The 19,166-nt window shown below is 38.6% G+C and overlaps 1 protein-coding gene across 41 annotated transcripts in view; it reads right to left on the bottom strand.

Moving 5' to 3' along the window:
• The window catches only part of SCMH1 (Scm polycomb group protein homolog 1), a 184,678-nt gene that overhangs the window by 124,035 nt on the left and 41,477 nt on the right, over window positions 1-19,166 (bottom strand). For 7 of the 41 annotated variants that reach the window (XM_070610066.1, XM_070610099.1, XM_070610076.1 and 4 more), the window contains 3 exons: window positions 14,702-14,831; window positions 8,101-8,169; window positions 7,611-7,634 (listed from right to left, as the gene is read on the bottom strand). The exons of 2 other annotated variants lie outside the window; for them this stretch is intronic. In XM_070610066.1, coding sequence (XP_070466167.1) covers window positions 7,611-7,634; window positions 8,101-8,169; window positions 14,702-14,714 — 106 coding nt within the window. In that variant the 5' untranslated portion in view covers window positions 14,715-14,831. Of the gene's footprint in view, window positions 1-6,528; window positions 6,728-7,610; window positions 7,635-8,100; window positions 8,170-8,804; window positions 8,880-14,701; window positions 14,832-19,166 lie in introns of those variants that run through there. 32 more of the 41 variants (XM_070610097.1, XM_070610098.1, XM_070610088.1 and 29 more) reach the window with 10 other exon arrangements.

Raw genomic sequence — 19,166 nt, 5'->3', positions numbered from 1 at the left:
GGTGAGTCATAGGTAATTGCTTGTATTAGCTTGAGTTCTGACCAGAAGCACGAAGAGACTTTGGTTTTAAGAATTATGGAAAATTCAGGGGTACCAAAATAATCAGGATATTAATCACAGTTCTCTATTACACACATCAATTATGATAATCGATCTCTGTTACACAGGCAAGAAACCTCACATCTTCCCTCACTTAGGGAACACTTTATTACTAACTGAATGAAAAGGACTCTGTTTGCTGGAAGCAGTTCACCCACTGTGAGGGCTGACTGACTTGAACCATACCTAGATTAGTATTTTTCTTAAATTTGACTGCTTATGCTATCTCATGCCTAGTCCCTTACTATCAGGTAAATTGCAAAATAAGTTAATTTTTATTGACTCAATAAGAATATCTGAACACCTACTGTAAAGGCCACAATGGTGGCAAACGTCAAGTCTACCAATCTCCAAGCACTCAAAGAACCCCCCAAAACAGGACAGGCAGCAATCAGATCAGAGGTTGGTAAACTTTCTGTAAAGGACCAGATAGTAAAAATATTACGCTTTGTGGGCCATACTGTCCCCGTCACAAATATTCATCTCTGCATTGCAGCATGAAAACAGGCACAGACGATATGTAAATGAATGAGTACAGCTACGTTCCACTAAAATTTTATTTATAAAATCAGGCAGTGGGCTGGATTTGGCTCCCAATCAGTAGTTTGCCAACCCCTGGTATGTATCATTGATTCCCATCTGTTACTTATCATTAGAAACTCCTGAATAATTTTTCTCATTTCTTTAAACAGAGTTCTGGGGCCCCATCTTCGGAGGTTCTCATTGAATAGGCTTTGAGTATGGTCTGAGAATCTCTATTTTCAAAGTCCCTCCAGGTAATTCTGATTAACATCTGTGTCTAGAAACTACTGGTGTAGTTGAAAGAATGTAATACTGGGAGGCAGAAAAGGCTGGTTAAAGTCTTGGTTCTATAACTAACTGTCTTGGACAAATTACTTAATCCTTCCAAGCATCAGTTCACTCATCTGAAAGATGGAGAGAATATCTATCTCACAAGATTGTACCCATGCTAATTCATTCTATAAACATTTATTAAACTTGTTCCAAGTGCAGAAGCACCGTGTTAAATGTTAGGGGAACAAGAGAGACGTGGTTCCTAAATTCATGGAGTTTGCAGTCTAGAGATAAGCAGAGATATTAAATAAATAATAACACAACTAATCTGGTACAATTATGATAAATTTAAGTTAATGAGGTAGTAAAGGTTGCCTTGAGAATGCAGAACAGAGAAATCTAATCTATACTTGGGATCAAGGATTATTGTGAAGATTATCATTATTAACCAACATAAATGTAATGTTTTATAATTTACAGAGTGATTTCAATTATTCATTCACCTGATGTTTGAGTATTGTCTATGTGCCAGGCAGTATTCTAAGTGCTAGGATAAGACAGGAGGTCCCTGCCCTCATGGAATTTACATTCTGGTGCATGATGAGGCACAATGAATACATAGACAAATAAATAAGGTAATAAGTGATAAGTACTTGAGGGAAATAAAATAATGTGATGTGTTAGATAGAGACTGGGAACTATACTAGATGATAAAGTTATGGACAGACGCTCTGCAGAAGACACATTTCAGCTGAGATCTTACAGATGAGAAAAAGCCAGCCATCTCTAAATTACTGAATAATGCTTATGAAAGTGTTTTATAAACTCTAACACACACCACATGATAGTTATATTCATTACTAGAAAATAAGATCCCTACCCTGAAGGGACTTTACAAACTAGACAGAGGTACTTTTAAAAAATTAAAACTTGGGGCCGTTCTGGGGCTGTCCCATGGCCGAGTGGTTAAATTCACAACTCCCATTTGGCGGCCAGGGGTTCACCAGTTTGGATCCTGGGTATGAACCTAGCACCACTCATCAAGCCATGCTGTGGTGGTGTCCCACACAGAAGAACTAGAATGACCTTCAACTAGGATATACAACTAGGTACTGGGACTTTGGGGAGAAAAGAAAAGGGAAAAAGAGGAAGACTGGCAATAGATGTTAGCTCAGGGACAATCTTCCTCACCAAAACATTAAAAGTCCCCCAACATGTTAAGCACAAGAGATCCATCTAGTTGAATGCATGAATCTCTTTCTCTAATATTCACTCATTCAACAAATATTTATTGTGTATCTACTATATGCTAAGTCTAGTTCAAGGCACTGGGAAATACAGGATAGGACAAAACAGCCAAAGTCTCTGCCCACAAGGAGCTTACATTCTAAGGGGGAAGAAAGATGACAAACAAATAAACAAATAAATATATGTCAGTTGGTCCAGAGGGTAACAGAGACACTAGGTAACAATTATACAATTCCTGGCCCTTGTCAAATAAACAAAAAATAAAGCAAAGTAAGAGGGAAAGTGAGTGCTGAGAGCGTGTGTACTATTTCAGGCAGGATGGTCAAGAAAGGCAGTTGATGAGGGGAGATAAAAGTTGAGACCTGAATGGTCCCTCTGGCCTCTGCCTGAATACTCCCAGAGATGAGAAACTAATTCTTCAGCTGCTGTTCAGCAGTACAAATGGATATTAACCTTAGAGTCTGCCGCCTTCTCACCTCCACCCATTGGTCCCAGACATAACCTATCTAACCTCTCTTTCTAAATATGTCCCAAATACCACAACTGCTCCTCATCTGACACGGTTACGTCAAGCAGCTCCACACATGCTGGCTACTGTTCTGACCACCTTCCTGTACAAGAACTCTACTTCATTCCACCTAAAGTGTGGAACCCAAATTCCTAAGAGCAGTAAAGACAATCACAGTCTTTAGACCAGAAATTCTACTCCAAGATTACGGACTGAAAAGCTAACACTGGTTAAATGTACCATAATTTACATAACTTAACAACAATATTTGTTAAATACTTTTGATGGTCATCTAAGTGTTTTCTAATTTTTGATGAGCATCTTTGTGCACACATCTCTTAAAATTTTTAAGATTATCCCCTTAGGACAAATTCTTCCTAAGAGCGGGATTAATGGATAAAGAGTATGCATATTTTATATTTTGATACAATATAATTCCTACCAATAGTGTATAAGAGTATATTAAAACAGTTTTAGCAAGGATGTAGGAAACAATCTCTACAATTCTGATAAATCTTATCGTGAAAAAACAAAATACTGTTATACTTTTATTTGCAAGTCTTTGATTACTAATAAAGTTGAAGATCTTTTTAGGCTTATCAGTCAGTTTGTACTTTATTTTTGTCATTGTTCACTGAGGTATTCTTTTGTTTTCTCACAGATTCTAAGAGTTCTTTGTAGATTAAGGATACCAGTTCTTTGTCTGTATATATATATATATATATATATGACATCTGTCTCAGTCTGATAGGATTTGCCCTTAAATTTCTCAGTCTTTCTTTTATGACTTTTTGGTTTTCATATCATGCTTTCCTCACTTCAATATCGTAAAAATATTAACCCATGTTTTCTTCTAGGATTTCTCAGATTTCATTTTTTTTACACTTCAGTTTTTCAATGTTTGATCTATTTGGAATTTACTTTTTGAGACAAACGAGGCAAAGATGTAGCTTTCCTTTTCACCTTTATTCAATAAATGTGCTTCAACATCATTTATTAAATAAATCATCTTCTCTCCAGTGATATGAGATGTCACCTTGATCAGATATTAATTTCCTACATACACTTGGATCTATTTCTGGATTCTATGTTCTGTTCCTCTCAACAGTCAGTCTATTCCAGCACCAGGAGCACTTTGTTTCATGTAATTTCATAATGAGTTTAAATAGAGCAAGTCCTTTTCATAAGTCACCCTAAACCCCTTGTTTTCTAGGTACTTTCAAAGGATTAGTAAGTTGTGGTATATCCAGCACTAATAAAATCCAGTTATTCTAAAACGTCCAAAGCTAAGTTCATGGGATACACACTCTCAGTTCATTCTCAAAAGACTGTCCATAGGCCTTTTGGATCAATAGCTTATATTTTTTAATGGATCATCTAAAGATAAAACACCAAGTGAAAAAACAAGAATTTCTGACTTTACCTCTCTTTCCAGAATAAATCCATCCATTTCCTTATCTCCTGTAATATCCTGTTCACACATTTATTTTCATACTCTTCACACCATAGCATCATAATTATTTATGTAAGCTCTTTACAAACAGGGGCTATCTTTTATTAATTTTTAAAATCTTCACTTTTAAAGCTCAGTGCCTGAAACTTAATGGAGGCGCCATAAAAGATTAGTTAATGAAGAGTGAGTGGAAGAAAAAGTCAGTCAACGAAAAGTGAGCGAAAGAAAAGACGACGCAGGTAAGTGACAGTCCTGCTCTGTTCTGGACTAGTAAAATCACACCCGGGATACTAAATTTAGTTCTGGGAGCTGCACTTTGAGAGAGACAGACAAAACCAAAGCCGAAACGGTGACCCAAGTGGTGAAGGGACATAAAACCATGTCACCTGCGGGCCAGCTGAAGGAACAACGAACATTTAGCATGAGTAAGAAAGCAAAGTCTCAGAGCCATTTCTTCGTTTGTCCATCTAACAAATGTTTACAGCTCTGCCCTGGGTGCGGGAGACACAGCGCTGATCCAAACAGTGTTCTTGCCCTGGCAGAGCTTCAGGCTAGTGAGAGTCAGAGACAACCCGGCCAGTCATCACAAACGGTGGTGAGTGCTATGTTAGAGACGGAGAGCGTGGCAGGAGCACCTAAGGGCTTGTGGAAGGATTCCCAGAGGAAGTAACCTCTAAGCTTCTAAATTAAAGTTTAAAAGGATAAGGAAGAGTCAGCCAAAGAGAAGAAATTCTTTTTTCCATTTCAGACAGAAAGAAAAGCATGTAGAAAGGTCCAGAAGTGAGAAAAAGCAGTTCTAAAAACAGAATCTTTTGGTATGGCTACTGGGCAGAGTTTAAAGAAATAGTAGTTTAGAAAACAGGTTAAAATGAATAGATAAAAGCAGTGTTCCACTATCAGAGAGCCTCACACACCACATTAACGAGAAGGGGAAGCATGAAGGGTTTGGGGGAGGAGTTGTTCTTCTAGGAAAGTAATGGAGAGGCGGTGAGAAGGCAGCCCCTACAGCTGCTTTCTAATAACTAGAGGCAGTGAGTGAAAAACTGGCTAAACCTATTCCATATAGCCCTCAAAGTTAGGACTAATTGAATTTACAAAGAAACAGATTTTTGCCCAATAAATATTTGTCTAAATGTGATGTGAGCTGCCTAACGAGGCTGTAAGTTCTCAACAGCTTTGAGGAATTCCAGATGACATTTTCTAAGAAATTCAAAATGTCAGATTTTGAAATGCTGGGCCAATTTTTATCATTTTAAGTCCTTTTCCAAACTCTGAGATTCTAAAAATCTACTATTTGAATCTATTTCTTTTTTTTTTGGTGAGGAAGATTCGCCCTGAGCTAACATCCACTGGCGATCTTCCTCATTTTTTTTGTTTGTTTGAGGAAGATTAGCCCTGAGCTAACATCTGTGCCAATCTTCCTCTGTTTTTTACGTGGGATGCCTCCACAGTATGGTTGATGAGTGGAGTACTGCTCCTGGGATCCAAACCCACAAACCCGGGCTGCTGAAGTGGAGCACGTGGATGTTTAACCACTCAGCCATGGGGCCAGCCCCCAAATCTATTTCAATTTGATATTTGGGACTGCTCCCTATGCTTGATGGTAAAATGAAATAAGCAGGATTAACTTATCAGAGGATATGCCTGGCTGTGCTACCTCTACTCTCACAAGGAAAAATATACTTTCAAATTTTAATGTCACTTTATGTACCTTATGTTAAATTGAGTATCCACTTTTCACAATTCCTTGTCAACAAAATAGTTGTCTATAACATACCTTCAAGTTGTCACTGAACTATAATTGTTATCATTTAGCAACAAAACCAAACACAGCAGCAGCTATCACTGAGTGCCTTCCATTAGCCTGCAACATGCTATACTATGTTCAATATCTCCCATGTTCATTGTAACCTGCAAAGTAGGTTTTATTCCCATTTTAAAGATGAGGAAATAGGCTCAGAAAGATTAATTTTCCTTAAGTCACAAAACTGATAAGTGGGGAACAGGAATTCGAACCAAGGCCTATCTATTTCTGATGTCCATGTTTTTTTTTGTTTTTTGTTTTTTGCTGAGGAAGATTAGCCCTTAGCTAACATCTGTTGACAGTCTTCCTCTTTTTTTTTTTTTTTGCTTGAGGAAGTCTAGCTCTGAGCTAACATCTGTGCCAGTCTTCCTCCACTTTATATGTGGGCCACCGCCACAGCATGGCTGATGAGTGGTGTAGGTCCGTGCCCAGGATCTGAACCAGCAAACCTGGGCCACCACAGCAGAGTATACCAAAATTAACCACCACACCATGGGGCCGGCCCCGAGATGTCCATGTTTTTTCTAACACACACCAGTACCTTAGAAAACTTGAGGAAAGTTTTAAAGAATAATAAAAAGTGACTATCATTTATTGTTTATCAAGTGCCAGGCCCTTTACCTGCATTATTTCATTTCATTCATTTCTTCATCTCACATTCATAGAATGCTTCACTTCAAAGAATGTCACAAGATTTGACTTAAAGCCTGAGGATAGTTGCTGAACAGGATGAAATTAATAATCCTCCAAAGTTGAAAAGTATTTGAGAGTTTTTAAGATGTTTTCACATCCATTAGCTCATGTAATCTTCTTAATAACCCTGTTAAGTAGGCAGAACGGGATTATTATCCCCATTTTACAAGTCAGAAAACTAAGGATCAGAATCACAAAGTTACTAAGTGGCGGAGTTAGCTTTCAAAGAACCCAGGAGTTCTGGTTCCTAGCCTAGTGTTCTACTCTTTATGTCACCTTTGAGGTTACTGGAAGAAAAGCCAGGAGGAAGCAAACAGACAATGATAATGATCGAGCTGAACACATGAAACTGCAGTAACAAAATACATAAAAAGTACTCAAAAACTGATAAAAGCATCAGGATACCAATATTCATGTAACACGCAGGAGGATTTTAAAGGACTCTAAGAAGTTAAGACTGATGTTTATGTAGGAACCCCGAAAGCTGATTGAGAAATATTAACATTAGTTTTATTTCTCAAATCCTAGTCCTAAAGTACACTATGCCAGGATGAAAACCAAATGCAATATCAGTCTGACTCATTTGATATTTTAATATTTCAGTTAAAAAATTTGGAAAATCTTTGTTTAATTTCAGTTCAATTCATCTTATGCAAAATTTCTTTTGGGAAAATCACATGCACGGAATTCTGAATTACAGATGGTGGCCGTTTGTTTTAGTTCTGGATTTAGTGAATTAAGAAGTTACCTACAGTCTGGTTCAACTCTTATGCTCCTTGTACTCTATGTAATTACCTCCCCCTGCTTTTTTGTCAGCTTGGTCTGTGGCCTCCTGAGAAGGCGGGTTTGACACGACAGCTGAGATCAATTACATGGGCTCATGAGGCAGACAAGAGCACAGGATTCACCAGTTTATGAGACAGACACACGGAATTCTTTTCCTAGTTACATTCTAATCCCTGGCTTAGTAACTCCCCTTATTTAACAGAAACACAAGAAAAATATCTTACCTAGCTCCAGGATGTCAGTAGCTTCTATTAAGGAAAAAAATGTTACAGCATAAATCATCATGATAAACACACCAAAATGACAGAAAGATGAAGCTCTGGGGTTAATGAGGGCTTGAGAGTTTGCCTGGTCCAATGCTCTCCTTTGAAAAGATACCGAGTTTACCAGTAGCAGTTGCGGAAGCACAGCACCCAAGTCTGCCTGACGCCCAAGCCCAAACTCTTAAAGACGATGGAAATCCAGAGAAGCTAAGCAACCGTGCCGAAAGCGATGAAGCTAATTCGGAATTATCTGAAACTCAGAATCTAAGTTTCCTGATTTCCAGCTCAAAACAAAGCATATTGCTTCTGACAGCTACCTCTATAAATGACAATATCTGCTACGGCTTTAACCACTCACTTCTTTGTACATTCAGACCTCTAAGCATAAAGGTTTTATGGTAAAAGATGGCAAATAAAAGTTTTCCAAGCTAAATAAAGTTGTTTTTCTTACCTTGATATCGAGATGCACACTCTGATAGGTGACCATATTTGTGTTTTCTAACATCATTCCAGTCTATTACTGTGGGCAGAGAGAAAACAGTAACATGGAAAGAAAATACAAGATTCAATACTTCTCCAGTTTAGCAAGATGTATCAGTAGCTTTTGATAAAGCAAACCACTTTTGAAACTCCAGTGTAAGGAAATAATCCCAAACACAGAAACATGTTTCATTTCAAAAGCTTCACTATTGTTTATAATACAAAAAAAGGGGAGCACCTAAATGTTCAAAACAGAAGATGGATTAAGACACTGCAATACATTCACTTGACGAAGTATTCTGCAGCTGTTAACCTTAACAAAGGCTAAACAACAATGGGAAGATGTTTACATTATAACGTTGTCTGATAAAATATGGGATCAAAAATTATATTTATGGAATAACCACAATTATGTAAAAAATGGACAATAAAGAACACTCCTGTTACAGGCTGAATTGTGTCCCCTCCCAAATTCATGGTCAAGTCCTCACTCTGCAGCCCCTCAGAATGCGACTGCGTTTGGAGACAGGGTCTTTAAAGAAGGAAGTAAGTTAACGTGAGGTCATTATGGTGGGCTATAAGCCAATATGAGAGGTCTCCTTACAAGAAGAGGAAATTTGGACACAGATATGAGAAAAGAAGACACGAAGACACAGGGAGAAGTTGGATACCTACAAGCAAAGGAGCCAAGATTCAGAAAAAACCAACCCTGCCAATGACACCTTGATTTCGGACTTCTAGCTTCCAGAACTGCAAGAAAATAAATTCCTGTTGTTTAATCACCCAGTCTGTAGTCTCTATTATGGCAGCCCTAGCAAATGAATACAACCCCAAAAAATTATCACTAGAGAAAAGACGGAAGTAAACACAGCAAATATATAATTGGTTATCTTTGGGTGGTGGCACTGTTTTTTGGTTCCCCTCTCTTTTCTAATCTCACATATTTTCAGATTTCCTATTAAGAGGATATGTTACATACATAATGGAAATACACTTTCCTTGTTTGAAAATTCAGATTCACCACTGAGCCTACCACTTTCTCACCATCATTCACTCCCCATGTTTTCACTTCTCTTCCAAGCAGCTCAGATTCCACGGTCCCTCACTAAAATCGCTGCCTGGCAAACATGCTTAACCCCCTCCCACCTCTTTTTGGTCAAAGTTGCCTAGTAAAGCCTCAGTCCCAACTCTGGTTAAAGCCACTTATCCACCTACACCACACTTACCCCAACAGTTCATGAGGGCTGAAAAAAAACAAATGCAAACTCACTGGGCTCACTTTACATTCATGGCCGTAATTCTGAAATGCCACAACACTGTGTAGAAATCACACACTTCCCTACTATGTTTGCTTTTCCACTTTGGGAAAAGAACAAATTCTGCCCTTTTCTCTCTCCTCATACTCCAAATATTCCCTCTCTCACCTTCTGCTTTAGGACCTCCAATAGCTTCCCACTGAGTGGGAACGGTGCCTTACAAAGCTATGTAAGATGCGGACCCTGCCACTTCTCTGATCTCGTCTGCTATGACTTCTCCCTTTTCCGCTACACCCCAGTCACATTGGCCATATCCCATCCAAGTGTTTGCCTTCTCTCCTCTTTTGATGTCCCCTGTCCTTCTAGAAACCTGCCTTGTTTGTTTGCCTCTAAATCAATAAAGATTACAAACTTCATCAGGCTTAAAAATTGCTAACAGAGGGCCAGCCCAGTGGCACAACGGTTAAGTGTGCATGTTCCGCTTTGGCGGCCCAGGGTTCGCCAGGGTTGGGATCCCAGGTGTGGACATGGCACCGCTTAGCATGCTTGGTGGGCGTCCCACATATAAAGTAGAGGAAGATGGGTACAGATGTTAGCTCAGGGCCAGTCTTCCTCAGCAAAAAACAAAGGGAGATTGGCAGCAGACGTTAGCTCAGGGCTAATCTTCCTCAAAGAAAAAAATTGCTAACAGAGACAAAAGATATTATGATATCATAATTGAATTTATGTTTAAAAATTTTCACATTTTATAATTAGAAAAACTATATTCTTAAAAATTAAATAAACAATATATATTCCATTTCTATACAGGTTTTCAGTATTATATCACTTAAGTAAAGACGAGCTACCAGTATGCACAAGACTAATTCAGGAAGCCACCATAAGTAGAAACAAAGCTGCAAGATCATTAATAAAACAATGTTTGAAAGCAACCAGTGCAATTTAGAAAACAAATATGCTAGTAAAGAGAAAAAACAAAAGCCAGACTGAATGGTGAAGCAAAATGAACAAAATGACTAACAAATTTAACTGGGCAGAAGGCATGAAATAAGGTTCAGCTTAAGACAATGAAAAAGGAACTTTTGAGAAGAAACATTTGAAACTCCTGGCACAAACCAGTGGAATCTGGAAATCAGCACCCAAAGAGGAAAAGGAGACAACTACATCACAAAATGCATCACCACAAACTACTCAGGGGATTAGCTAACTGGCCCTGAATCAGTTTCTAAGTGAACAGAATATAGCATCTGATACAATTCCACACATTAAAAAAAGAGCTAGTCACCTAGGAATTTTCAAAGCATTCTAAGAATAATCGTCACGTTTCAGAGTATATTATGATATGCAGCTACTATTTATAAATAACTAGTTTTACGTTATTCCCTTTCCCTAGGCAGTATATTTCTTCTCTGGTAGTCCCAGTAACAAATCAGAAACCTGAAATCCTCCTTAATTGTCTCTTCTCCCTTATCCTCCAAATCCAGTAGGTTATCAAAGTCTGTCAGTTCTACCTCTAAAATGACCATCTCTTCTCTTCCATCTCCTCTGCTCCTATTCTGAGTTCAAGACTTCATTATCTCTCACTTTGACCAAAAAAAACCCAGTTACTTAATTCCTTTCTCATCTCACTCCTTTCAATCCATATTTTAGCATTAATTTTCTAAAACAGATCAGATAAAATTTGTCACTACTCCATTTAAAACTCTTCAAAGATCAAGCCCTAAACTGTATTCAAATATAATAAACACGCCATCCTCTTTCATATCTCTGGACTTTTCCCCCTTCCCTATTTGGGAGATTCCTATTTATTCGTCATGGTCCAGACTAAATGTTACTTTGTAATAGCTTTCTGGTAACATCCCCAAGCAGAATACTGTCTCTTCCTCCTACTTCTGTGCCTGTCGACAGAGTGTCAGAGCGAAATACTCCTAAACCAGTCAGTGGTATTCCTGGGGCTTGGCACACAGCAAGCATGCAAAAAAAAAAAAGTTTCTCTTTTTACCAAAGTCAGAAATGGTTATGCAACAAGAGAAAAATTATACATATTAAGAGTCAATATTTAAATTCATGCTTTTATCAAAACAATTTTGACATAGAGATTGATCCTTAGATACAAAATCCACTATGGTTACATATCAATTATCCACGTTAATGAAGAATGACTAAAAACAGATCATCTGAAAGTGTACATAATAGAAAAGTCATTTATATATTGATTTTAGAATATATATTTTTTCCACAACAGATTTACTACTTCAACCATGTTTTATCTAGGCTAACATTAAAAATGAACTTGCTATCACTTAATGGATAGAGTTTCAGTTTGCAAGATGAAAAAAGTTCCGGAGGTGGATGGTGCTGATGGTTGCACAACAGTGTGAATGTACTTAATGTTGCCAAACTGTACACTTAAAAATGGTTAAAATGGTAAACTTCATGTTATATATATTTTATCACAATTTTTAAAATTAATTTTAAACTTTTCTGGGATGTCAGGAGGTCAGAGCTTGTCACACTGATTCCATTTCAGATTCAGCTAACATCTACTGTTACCATACACCAGGCCGGATGCCAGGCATTTTGATACAGATCACCGCAGGTATTATCAGTATCTTTTTACAGGTGAGGAATCTGGGGCTCAGAAAGTTTAACAGTGCCATGGAGAAAGGATCGTCAGGCAACAGCAATGAAAGATATTTAATAATAGTCTACAAAGGGAGTAAATCCACAAATAAAAAATTTAATTGAGTTAATGCCCTGAATCCTGCTTATGTAGATTTATTAATTCAATGAATGTTTATTGTCGGCTGTCTGTCAGGCACTATTCAAGGCACTGGAGATATATCACTGAGCGAAACAGATAAAAACTCCTGCTTTCATGGAGCTTACATTCTATTGGGGTGGTGACCAGGGGTTTCAAGAAATGTGGTCTTTGAATTGGAGGCACTGGAAAAAGCATCCACTGGAGTGTAGCAGATGTCAAAGAGAGACCTTCTGGCAATAAGAACTATCCTGCAGAGGATGGGTTGTTCATCCCCTCAAGTATACAAGCAGAAAGGCTGGAAGACCACTTATCACCAAACATACTCAAACTTTTCCGAGCTGAGAGGGAATTCACAGCTTGGAAAGGGAGTTAACTAGATAAACGTATAAGATCCTACTCAACCTTGGAATTCTATTTCACTAAGCACCAAACAATATTATGAGAGCTGAGATAGCAGTAATGTATCCATAGCTTATGTGTGTGTGAGTGTTCGAGCACATGTGGATAGCCTCACGATGAACTAGTTATCAGTATGGATTATGCCTTATTCTCCCATCTTTTATGTCTAGTTCAGTTAAACAAATGAACGGATGTAATGTCACAGGTTTAAAGAGCAGTAGGTTGCTTCCTATTAAATCTTGTTCAGTTTGACAGACTCCATTTCCAACTCCCTATTTTCAAAAAGACCTCTAAAGTCTTTGCGATGTCCAGACTGAAATTATACTCATTCACTCTTTAAACAAAAATTCATTGACTACGCATAGGTTCCAGTGTATGTGTGCTAGGTGATGGGGGATTAAAAAAATAACAAGGCACTCGCCCTGCACTCTAGGAGAGGGAGAAAGATACAAATTAAGTGTGATAAAGTATTAAAGGGGCTGCATTAAAAGTATGCAAGGGGGCTCAGAAGGGAGAGGCGAGGGAAGGAGCCGGCTCTCCCTGGGGAGGGGAGGGAAGAGAAATTAAGACTTTATGGAAAAGACGACACTCAAATTGAGTCTTGGGGACTGGGGACGGGGTAATAAAAGTACACCATGGAGAGAGAATAATGTAAAGAAATGATGCCCTGAAGCACTATGCTAGACCTGCTCTGTCCAATACGGTGGCCACTAACCACACTGAGCACTTGAAATGCGGCTCGTGTGACTAAGGAAGCGAACATTTAATTCTGCTTTAATTTTTATTAATTTAATTTTAAAAACTGACATTCAGTGCAGTTATTGGGAAAACCTTACGTATGTCTGGAACAAAACTAGGTATGAGAATCCACTATTTCAGTTGTAAACATTTTAAAATCTAAATACAGATCAACGTATTGCTGATAAAACTTAGTGTCTGAATTGAGATGTGCTGTAACTATGAAACATGCATTAGATTCTGAAGACTAAGTATGAAAAAAAGAATGTAAACTAGCTTATTACATTATTTTTATATTGGTTACATGTCAAAATAATATTTTAGATATACTAGATTAAATAAAACATATTATTGAAAAAGGTAAAAAGAAACAAATTAATTTTAATGTGGATACTGGAAAATTTAAAATCATATATGTGACTTGAACTGTATTTCTATTGGACAGTGCCATATTGGACAACCGTAGTTCAATGTGGCTAAAGCAGAAGGCATGTAGAGAGTATGACGAGAGAAGTAAAGTGTGGTCAATGTGAGTGCTATATATTCTACCACATGGGGAGCACAGATCTACAGTAAGAAAGGAGCCAATGGGCAGAGCAGCAGAGGTGAGGGCTGGAGCAGAGGACACACTAACGGCCTAGGGAGCTTGGTTCCCGAAGCCCATGTGCATCCACACTTTCCAGGAGGCTCGGCTGTTCAACCTCCCCAGTGATTAAAAGAACCATAACCATTTCAGATGTACAGACAGGAGGAAAGGCTTTAAAGAAAGCACGATTTTAGTGTCAAATGGAAGAGCAAGCTGGACTTAATCTCACATGAGACAAACCATCCTGCCTCAGTAAGTCTTAAGCAAGGGATAAAAAAGGGATGACACAATAATCTAGAAATCTATGATTAAACATAAAGAGACTTTATCTTTAAAGATCTGTGATAAGGTTCTTAGTTTCCACAAAACTCAAAATTTTATTTAGAATCTAAACTCTGAAATTTATATTTTTCTATTTAACTAAACTAACAGTATTAAGAATATCACTATAAAAATGGTAAGAATTCATACCTTCCAGAAATGGCTATAAGTTTATAATGATATTTAAGTAAGATAATTTAATACAAAGTGTCTAGCATGGTGGCTAAGACAGAGAACAAATTCAATAGATAATAGGTTTTTCTTTCTTTCTTAATAATAATCTCTAGTGTGGTTGAACCGTTACAGAAATATTTTGAAGTATTTAAAAAGCAAAACTTCCAACCTCCTCTCACGACCCGCAAAATTCATGCTAATGACAAAAATGACATCATGGCTAAAAGAAAAGGATAATGAATGATCTAACTAGTAATGAGGAATTCATTAACTTCAGTCACTGCTAAGTCTGATAATCCCTCCGACCTCCAGGATACGGTAAAGAGGTACTTACCACTAGGCTGCATAGTCAACGAACTAAAAACTGGCCAAGGAGTTAAGAGGTCTGGGATTTATCCCTGGATCCACCAATACCTTGCTCTGACCTCTGACAAGTCAGTTTCTCTGTACATTAACTTCTCCATCTGTAAAATGGGGGTGGGGAGGAAGGGGGACACTTATTACCCTATAAAGTACTGAGACTTTTAACTATTAACACATTAGGCTATATTATAAGAAAAGTAGGACAGTTAGATACAATAGTTTTTTTTTTTTTTGCTTATTAGAATATCTCAGGGCTGGACAGTACCTTACAGCAAATACCACAGGTATAATTTAAGCCTCAATATCCACAGAAATAAAGAAACAGATATTTGCTACATTTGATCCTATGCAAATTCTGAATATAAATATAGTTTCCAACTAACCAGGTTAAGTCAGAAAATTAAAAGACAGTGAAAAACCATTAACATGTGATTGGTGTTCTGCCAAAATTCATATGTTGAAGTCCTAATCTCCAACGTGACTGTATTTGGAGACAGGACTTTTTTTTTTTGCTGAGGCAGATTTGCCCTGAGCTAACATCCACTGCCAACCTTCCTCTTTTTGTGTATGAGCTGCTGCCACAGCAAGGCCACTGATAGACAAGTGGTGTAGGTCCATGCCCGGGAACTGAACCTGGGCCTCCAAAGCGGAACACACCACACTTAACCACCAGGTCACTGGGGCTGGCCCAAGACAGGACTTTTAAGGAAGTAACTAAGGTTAAATGAAGTCATAAAGGCGGGGCTCTAATCTGACAGGACCAATGTCCTTATAAGAAGAGGAAGAGACATCAGAGATCTCTCTCTCTCTCACTCCACAAATATATACAGAGAAAAAGGCCAGGTGAGGACACAGTGAGAAGGTGCTGTCTGAAAGCCAAGGAGACAGGCATCACCTGAAACTAGTCCTGTTAGCATCTTGACCTTGGACTTCCAGCCTCAGTAGTGTGAGGAATATACGTCAGCTGTTTAAGCCACCCAGCCCGTGTTGCTGTGTTACGGCAGCCCGAGTCCGAGCAGACTAACACCCATGGCCATAGGACAATGAGGCTGCAGCAACTCTCTGAGAGCACCTCATGCGACACTAAACAGTTTCCAAGCTGCCCTAAAGAACTTTCACTCTTTTACCAAAGTCCGATTGGTGGTAAAACAGAGCAAAATGAAAATAAAAACAAAACAAAAAATATTGAATTGGAAGTTAAAATTTAACTTAAAAACTATTTCCTCTTGAAGACTTCATGCAAGTAACCTAACTGCACTGAGCCTGTCTTCTCATCAGTAAAAAGGGAATGATAATCCCAATCCACTTCTTCACTAGGCTGTGGTGAAGAACAAAGGGAAAATGGCTTTGAAAGTACATAACACAGATAATAGGAATTACTAAGGAAAAACTTGCTGTTTACTACCTTTTCTCAGAGGGAAAACTCAGATCATGAATAAAACAATGTACTTACAAAAAGGAAATTAGAACCTCCTGTTACTAGTTAGCCCCCAAGGATTCTAATATTCACAATTGAAGTAACTACTCTCTGGACTATCTGCCAGAATTCCTTCTACTTTGCCTCTTTTCCCTTTGGCTTCTTCTTACTGTTGACTGGGACCTTTAAAAATTACGGTAATGCACAAAGAATGAAATCCTGCCATTTTCGACAACATCAATGGATCTTAAAGTGTATTATGCTAAGCTAAATCAGACAAAGAAAGAAGAATACCATATGACTTCCCTTATATGTGGAATCTAAAAAAATAAAAGAAGAGAACAAACAAAACGAAACGGAAACAGACTCACAGATACAGAGAACAAATTAGTGGCTGCCAGAGGGAGGGGGATGGGAGGAAGGACGAAACAGGTGAAGAGGATTAAGAGGCACAAACTTCCAGCTATAACATAAATACATCATGGAGATGCAATAGGTAGCATAGGGAATATAATCGACAATACTGTAATAACTTTGTATGATGACAGACGGTTACTAGTCTTATCAGGGTGATCATTTCATAACGTATACAAATACCAAATCACTACATTGTACACTTGAAACTAATATAATATTGTATGTCAAGTATACGTCAATTAAAAAAATAAATCATACAAAAGAATTATGGTAATTCAATCTTCCTGGGGGAAATGAAAGTGCCTGTATATATTCTAAGAGACAGTAATGACTCCAGGGGGCTGCGCTAAGAAGAGCAACCTGAATCTTCACGATGGACGTCCAGGGCCCTGAAACACTACGAGAGAAGTCTTCAGAACATCCTAGAAAACATACCCTCCTTGATTTCTGAGAAACGAGCACAAGGGCACAGACTACGAATATCTAAAGCAGTGCCGTCCCATAGAACTTTCTGCAATGATGGAAATGTCCAATATCTGCATCGTCTAACGGGCAGACACCAGCCACATGTGCCACATGTGATGTGGCTAGTGTGTTTGAAGAGTTGCATTTTTAATTCTATTTAATATTTATTAAAATTAAATAGACACTTATCCAGTGGCTACTGCACTGGATAGTGCAAATCTAGAGAATGCAAAGATTCTGGTATTTCTGGAAACCCTTCAGAGAAAGATAATATGTAGCAGAAAAATCTACAAGGCTATGGAAGCATCCTTTCAAAATGTGACAATACAATCACAATAGGTCATCCCTTCAAGCAAGGAAAAGTAGAAAAAATTCTTCATACATTATGATATTAAGAAAAAATCCAGTTGTAAATTATCACTTATACATTAACAATAGTAATAATAATCATTAACATTATATAGCTACTATTTCTGAGTGTTCACTGGATGCCAGATATCGTGGTAAGGAAGTAGTTCCATAACACCATCTTGAGTCCTCACCAGTATGATCTCACTTAATATGGTCTCATTACCTCATTTTAGTAATGAGGAAATGATACTCAGAGAGGTCGAATAACTTTCTAAAAGGTTACAGTCAGTAGAAAAGGCAAGATTTGAATGCAAACTATACTATTAACCACATTGTCTCTCTCATCAAAAAAGAAAACAAAAAACCAAGTTCATGAAAAAGAAAGCTTACAAATGCTTATGTAACCACAGGCCCTCCAGGACCAGTTCAACTGACCTCATCTTACTGACAGAGTAATTAAGAGTGGTTTTTCAGGAACTGAGACCCCTTATCCAGTTCAGGCCAGCTGAGACCACCGACCCAACAACTGGGCCTGCACAAACACTCAATAAGTGACCTTTTTTCTTTTTGCTGAGGAAAACTCGCCCTGAGCTAACACCTATGCCAATCTATTTCTATTTGGTATGTGAGTTGCTGCCATAACATGGCCGTCGACAAGTGGTGTAGGTCTGCACCCAAGAACCGAACCAGGGCCACTGACATAGAGCATCCAAACTTAACCGGTAGGCCACAGGGTCGGCCTGATAAGCGACCTTTTTGATGTCAAGAAGCTAAGAACTCCACCCTCAGATCATGGTAATGCTGCCATTTTATCAACATGCATCCTGTGAAGAGGCATGAAGCTTGTCTACGCTTGTGCAAATCATCACTTACCTCACTATTCCTTACCTCTAATCATCTATGCCCACGCTTCAGACCACCTTGTCCCCTACCCTATAGATACTGCTGAGCCCCATTTCCAGGGAGGCGGACCTGCGATGGATTCTCCTGCCTTCTTGCTTGGCTGTCTTGAGATTAAAACCCTCTCTCTGCTGCGATCTTAGCGTCCTGGTGATTGGCTTTTGGGCAACGGACAAAAACAAACCTGGTTCAGTAACTTCTAACACAAAAAAGTGCAGCTTGGGAAGAACTACAACCAGTGTGACTGTGGATACTTTACTCCTTTTACTACAGGAAAAACTGAAGCACTCATGCTTATTAGCTTCATCTGGACACTGAGTAAGATTAGGTCTGGTCTGGGATTTCAGGAGGTAAAACTGGATTAAATGGAGCTGTCCATAGGCACCACGTTTTACATATTCATAGAGCTTGGAAAAAGTAAAAGCAGTGATGCAGGCTGACACGCAGAGACCAGGAGAGAGGGCAGGGGGGCAGCAAAGAAGGGATCAGGGAAGGAGGGCTGTTTCCCTCAGAATGGAAACTGGAAAACAGAAAACAGAAACATCAAGTGTACTTCTGAAAACCCATTAAGACAGAACTCTATGTGAAATAGCACGTGTGGTTTTAATAAACCATAATCCTATGCCAGTATGCACAGAGATCAAAATGGAAAAGCTGGGAGCAGAACTCCTGCCCCACTGTGGTCATAGAGGATGGGCTACAGGGGAGGCAGGAGACAGACAGGGGCCGGGTCTGGTATGCGCCACTGATCAGCCACTCTCTCTTACCAGCAAGCATTCCTAGTGCCTCTCAGCTGATCCTCTGCTCCCAGCTCTCCTTCACTTACTTTACTCCATTCAGACATAAGTGTGATGAGATGGTAACAGCCCTCTGGGATGATCCTCCA

The sequence above is a fragment of the Equus przewalskii genome, chromosome 2 (assembly GCF_037783145.1).
Source record: "Equus przewalskii isolate Varuska chromosome 2, EquPr2, whole genome shotgun sequence".
In the NCBI taxonomy this organism is placed as follows: Eukaryota; Metazoa; Chordata; class Mammalia; order Perissodactyla; family Equidae; genus Equus; species Equus przewalskii.
Note: the sequence above shows the minus strand (reverse complement) of the source record. Positions and strands in the feature narration are given on the sequence as shown.